Source organism: Rutilus rutilus (assembly GCF_951802725.1).
Source record: "Rutilus rutilus genome assembly, chromosome: 21".
Lineage (NCBI taxonomy): Eukaryota > Metazoa > Chordata > Actinopteri > Cypriniformes > Leuciscidae > Rutilus > Rutilus rutilus.
Genome location: NC_140226.1, coordinates 15,823,587 through 15,829,586, shown reverse-complemented (window position 1 = coordinate 15,829,586; position 6,000 = coordinate 15,823,587). Strand labels below are relative to the sequence as shown.

At 41.7% G+C, this 6,000-nt stretch overlaps 1 protein-coding gene across 2 annotated transcripts in view; it reads right to left on the bottom strand.

Annotated features, from left to right (window-relative positions):
- Nucleotides 1–6,000, bottom strand: part of bcl11ba (BCL11 transcription factor B a) — a 50,815-nt gene that overhangs the window by 1,213 nt on the left and 43,602 nt on the right. The window contains exons 3-4 of one of the 2 annotated variants that reach the window (XM_084393740.1): nt 3,443–5,302; nt 1–1,475 (exon numbers count right to left, since the gene is read on the bottom strand). The exon at nt 1–1,475 is cut by the window's left edge and continues 1,213 nt beyond it. In XM_084393740.1, coding sequence (XP_084249866.1) covers nt 1,453–1,475; nt 3,443–5,302 — 1,883 coding nt within the window. In that variant the 3' untranslated portion in view covers nt 1–1,452. Of the gene's footprint in view, nt 5,303–6,000 lie in introns of both variants that reach the window. The other variant, XM_084393739.1, reaches the window with a different exon arrangement.

Below are 6,000 nucleotides of genomic sequence, written 5' to 3'. Positions count from 1 at the left end.
TCACTGGCCCCATTGCAGTTCTCTTTTAATCGATTTAATCTTTATTTTCTTACACCCAAGGCAGAAAAGTTACTAAAACTCAAGACTTTTACAGTTACAGTGACAAAACATTTTAAAGACCCACAATTTAAATTGGACTGTAAAATGAATCTTTAAAAAAAAAAAAAAAAAAAAAAAAAAATGAAAAAGACGGAAAGAAATTATAATGGGGGAAAAATATTTTTTTCTTTTCTTTTCTTTTCTTTTCTTTCCTTTTTTTTTTTTTTTTTTTTTTGTAAATTGCCCAGGCATTCTCCAATATTACAAATACTGGTATACTTTTACAGTAAACAAGAGAAATGTCATATATATTTATATATATATATATTTTTATATATATATATACTTAAAATCCCATCACCAAAAACCAATATACACACGCCACTATGGCATTCAGGAAACTTTATAAGCAAACTTGAAAAAAAAAAAAAAAAGAATTGTTTAAAACACACATACACAGAAATATCATTTTACCCTTGTACTTGTTTCAATACTGTAAACGTATTTTAAGACAGAGTGCACTAAACGTTTTACTTTTTTCTTTTTTCTTTTCTTTTTTAAAAAAAAGTTTCTGTAGTTCCTGATTTTTGTCCAGTCTCTTCTTTGACTATTTGTAGCAAAAGAATCATCCATTATTTTCAAGGGACGCAGTCCTGTCCTGAAGTGAAAAATTTTACATATATATTTATATATTTGCCTATTGTGTGTGTTTTTGTGCAGTTATATGTACATATACATACATATATACACACATAGACACACATTAGTATTGTGCTGGCTAATTCTCATTTTGTCCAACTTCTTTAAATGACCTACGTATCTGTTTTTATCATTATTCTTTTAGAAGCAGATTAAAACCACATGGACTTAATTTTTTCTTTCAATTCTTTGCATCACAAAAGTGTAGCATTTGTCTTATAAGACAATAAATAGGAAGATCAGTATTCAAGGCACACTCATGTCAAATTGAATGGCAGTACAAAAACTGTCCAAATAAATTAATTTCATTTTTATAGTGCCAGCATTGTGAAAGCCAAGCCTATCAACACTGGCACTTCAATCTCAGATGCTCCCTCTAGCAAGGCCTAATAAATCCGTTTTTAAACATAATTTCTTGCTCAGAAGCCGTTTTCGCCATTGTTCTCAAATATGTAAATGTAAATCAAAATAATAAAGTGCGGGTCAACTGCGAAAAGCTGTGTATGTTTACTTTTCTTTCTCTCTCTCTTTCATTAGTTTGCTTTGCTCTTTTTAAACCACGATATTCCCTCGCTTCAATCGTTTGCGCTGGTTAGGGCATCTTGTCGAAAGAAGGCTGTTTAACTGCCAATAAATCAGTTGGATAGAAGAGAAAAGAAATGGGAAAATTCAGCTGTGCATTCTGTAAGCGTGTTGCTACTTCTGAGAATGCGTTCAACTACACATCACAGGAAGTCCTGAATGAGAGGAAAGAAAGAAAAAAATTGTCTTACTGTTTTAGCACACGCTCAACAGGTCATGACATACACTCTTTACTGTGCAATTGACTAATCTGCATACCTGCTGATGGCTTTGACACACGGGATATGACCACATTAACCAGATAAGTCAATATCATATACGTTTTTAACTTTAATCAGATTTACTGTGCAGTATAAATTTGTCTCTCAAAATGATTGATAAATATATATATATGTACAAAAATGCATAGGGCTGTTTCAAGTGATTTAAGAAACATTGTAATAGAATGACAACATTGTTGAACGTATAATTGAATTCATTCTAATCTAATCTGGTTAAAGTGGTGACTCCCTCTAGAACCGCAGCCCCTAATACCCAAAAATGACACAACAGAACTGAACACAAAATAACAATGTTTAGATTTAAATGTCAGTCAATGGAAACAGAACAGTGATGCTGCCTTGCTTTTGACTAATGTGCTTTTAGGTTTACTAACCCGGATTGGACTGTAAAGACCCTTCTCTCTCTTTCTCTTCCTGCGTCTGTGTGTGTGTGTGTGTGTAAGTCACCCTCCTAGTGTACAAAAACTGCTTCATCCTCTGGCCTAGATGTCTGTCCCTTTAACTTAACAACAATGTAGTATGACAAGCCACTTTTATGTGAAAGATGGAGTTGATTCATGACATTTAGGGGTGGTCGGCAGTGTAATATGAAGTGTGGAGACGAGACAAGACGAGGGTTGTGAATGAGCTGAACCAGAGGACTGGACTGCTTTATCAGAGAAGACGGCTGAGATCAGATGGCAGACTTGGCAGAAGTAGCTATGCAGCTCACCCTGAGTTGTTTTAAAGCCGTCTTCCTTCTACCACTATTGTGCTGTTCAGCAAAATCAAACGGGTTTGATTAAGTGCAGTGTCTATGGAAAGGGTGCTGGCGATTAAAATTCACTATTGAGACCTATAGCACAATCCATCCTATGACTAGCGTTGTCTGGGTCGGTACTAGGTACCGATAAGCAGCTGCCTTCGCGTTTGTCTGTTTTTATAGTCTCCTCTCCTTGATTTCGAGTAGACAGGTTTTCAGCCCCACAGTCCTCTTTAGATTTACTGTTAAAACTGATATTCAGTGCTACATTCCCAATAAGATTGACATGCTTATAATCAGTTTGTGCTACAAGGTCTAAGGATTGTTGTCCGCTCATTTAGTATGAATAATAAACAAAAAGGAAACAAAAAGAAAGACATAGCTTTCTCAATTCAGCTTTTGAAATTTGAAGATTGAATGCGGCTTCTCTTCAAGAAATTACACGTGTAGCTTAAATAATCTACGTTGTAAGCAGCGGCCTATGGATTTCTCAAACGATACTCTGTTTTGCTAAAAACAAACAAACAAAAATCTCAGGATGTTGTTTGGGTTAAAAAACAACAAAATCTCAGCATTTGAAATAAATCATAAGATAATGGAATAAAAAAATGATGAACTAAAAATTAACCTGCACATGCCAAAACATTTTTTTTAAATCCAATAAATACAGAAATTATTGCACAGTTAAAGGCTCCATTTAAAATATTGTCTAATGTATCCACTCATTAATAAGGCGGTTTATTCCGGCTCCAAATTAAATTTCCCTCTTTTTTTGCATTTTTTTTCTCTTCTTTAATGTCTTTATCATTCTCAGATGGCAGTTTCTTAGGACAAACTAACTCAAACCATTAACTTGAAAACAAACAAAAAAGCAACAAAAAAACAGACTAAAAAAAAAAAACAGAGTATCCAGCTACCCCTTTTATAATCAAGGAATTGTGAGGCAAAATAGGAAATCTGGCTTAGCTTCTCTCTGCTTGTTCAATTTTGACCTCATTTGTCATCAAATGTTCCCCATGCCACTTTTTCATGTGTTTCTCGAGCGTGCTGTAGACGCTGAAGGGCATTTGGCAAATGTCACAGCGGTACACTTCCTTACCGAGCTGGCCGTGTGTCTTCATGTGGCGGGTGAGCTTGCTGCTCTGGGCACAGGCGTAGTTGCAAAGCTCACACTTGTAGGGCCTCTCGCCTGTGTGGCTGCGTCTGTGCACTGTCAGATTGCTACAGTTCTTGAACACCTTCCCACAGTACTCACAGGTGTCACTCCTCCGGCTCTCTTTCGAGCTGGGCCGGCCCGGTCCCGCCCCCCCACCCAAGTGCGGGGTGCTGCCTCCGCTAGCGGTACCACTGCGGCCAGAGAGGCCCCCGTCCAGCAGGTCCCCTGGTGGCGTGGAGAATCGCAAGCTGCCGTTCTCAGAGGAGTGCTCCGAGGAGGTGGCGAATGGAGATTGTCTGGAATCGGTGAAGCCAAGAAAGGGATCTTTGATGAAGTGGCGGGATGCTGCATAGCCCACTAGCCACTGGGAGTAGACGTTTTCAGATGGGATTAGGGGGGCTGGGGGTATGTCCAAATCCTTTTCGATTTTGATCCTCTTGTTAGAGGAGTTGGAAAGGCTAGGACTGGTGATGGGAGTGGGCTTGCGGGGAAACAGGCCTGAGAAAGAGTCGCCCGAGCCACAGTTCCTTCCGTTTACAGTTGCCCGCTCCACTTGGTCCATTTCCCCCACTACTGAATCATCGTCGCCCACATCCCTCTGCCCCTCTGAGACCCTTTTGGAGAACGGAAACCTTTTCCGATTGTCAACTATTAAGTTATTGTACTGTTGGATGGAGCTGAGGCCTACGTTTTCCACCATCTTCCCCAAGGAGAGGTTCTTCTCATCCGAAGGTGGCTTTGTGCCATTCTCCCTATTCCGACAGAACTCAGAGTCCATACTGAAGTTTGACTCAGGCCTGCTCTCATTTTCCAACTCCTCCTCTTCTTCCTCTTCCTCCTCCTCTTCGTTGTCAGGGCCCATGCCCTCACCTCTGAAATCACCATCCCTGTTCTTCATACCCTCCCCGGTTACGTCACTAGTGCCTGGCTCGGGTGAGCTGGTGGTGGACAGGCCATCGTCAGAGCGCCCTGTCATGGAGCCAGACTTGTGCATGTGGGTCTTCATGTGGCGTTTCAGTTTGCTAGCCTGAGAACAGGCATGGTCACACAATTGGCACTTGTAGGGTTTCTCGCCCGTGTGGCTTCGCCGATGAACAACCAGATTACTCTGAAACTTGAAGGTCTTGCCGCAGAACTCGCAGGATTTCGACTTTCCCTGTGTCTGTGGCGGAGTGGTGCTGTTAGGGGGCATGGGAGGCAGCGGAGGGGTGCTCAGAAAGGGCGACTTCGGACTCGGCTGGAAGGGGTTGGGATTAAGGAGGCGATGCATAGGGTTAGCACGGCTTGGTGACAGCGGTGGAGTGGAGTTGTTGTTTCCAGCAAGCTCTCTAAGTCGGCGGGAGAAATCCATGGACTGGGACTCCATGGCCATGGGTGTCATGCGCATCACTCTCTCAAAGGCACTGGGATGCTGGGAGATTAAACCCATTTCCTCTGCACTAAGGCGTTCCAGGCGATGGGGATCTAAATGATGCCGTGGAGGGGGGCTGACAAAGGGAGGCGTATTGGGGAGGCGGTTTTCCACAAATCCTGGTGGGGGCTCTCGGAGTAGGGGCCCAGCCATCCGTAGGAGGTGGAAGGGGTTGTTGTCCCCCAAAAAGTTGGTTAATGGGGACTGTGGTATGGATTCAGCACCAATGGGGGGAGGAATAGTGATCCGTGGGGTCAGGGAGGTATTCGAGGGGTTGGTCTCCAAGTATATGCGGATCCCATGCGTGTTCTGAGCGTGCTGCAGAAGGAACCAGGCGTTGGTAAAGGGCTGTTTGCACGTCGTGCATATGTAACTCGAAGGTTCATCTCTACCTGCAACCAAACAGAAAACAACAAAGATCTTTATTTACGTCTCATTCTAAAACCTCTGCAGGTCTTTTCCATAACACTTTGTCCTGCTAAATAAATAACCCCCTAAAACCAGATCTGAATTTATGGAAAATGAGACATAGGGTCAAGAATGATTACATGTTGTAAAGAACAAACTTTGAGGTATCTGACACCTCTCTAAATTTGCCTTGCACTTTGTGCAATGGGCATTGTCGTGTGCCCATCATGCTGTCACATGAACAGGGCAACTCATACTTAACAGAGCTTTGACAAATGCATTTTCATACTGCTCCACAAAGGGCTGGCGCAGCGTGAACATTACACTTCCCATTTCAGCTTGTCTTTAATCTTCGTTTTTACAAATGGCTGACTCATTTTAGAAGTATAATGCAAGGCAAGAACACTAAACTGGGAAACCCTCCAAGCACCAAGACTGTCCAAGGATGCTGGAGTAATATGCCACCAAATTGGAAAAGTACCATTTAAACTGTGATTTAGGGGACTCTCATCACTATAAAACAAATAAACTTAAGTTGTCTCCTCAAAGAAACAAAAAAAAAAAAAAAAAATTGAGAGAGGAGGGTCTGGGTTGGGGGGGAAGGGGGAGCACACATCAAGATAAATGGTTTCAAATAAGGAGTGAAAACACTGCCTGTGATTTAAGAGGCTGTGGGGGAAAA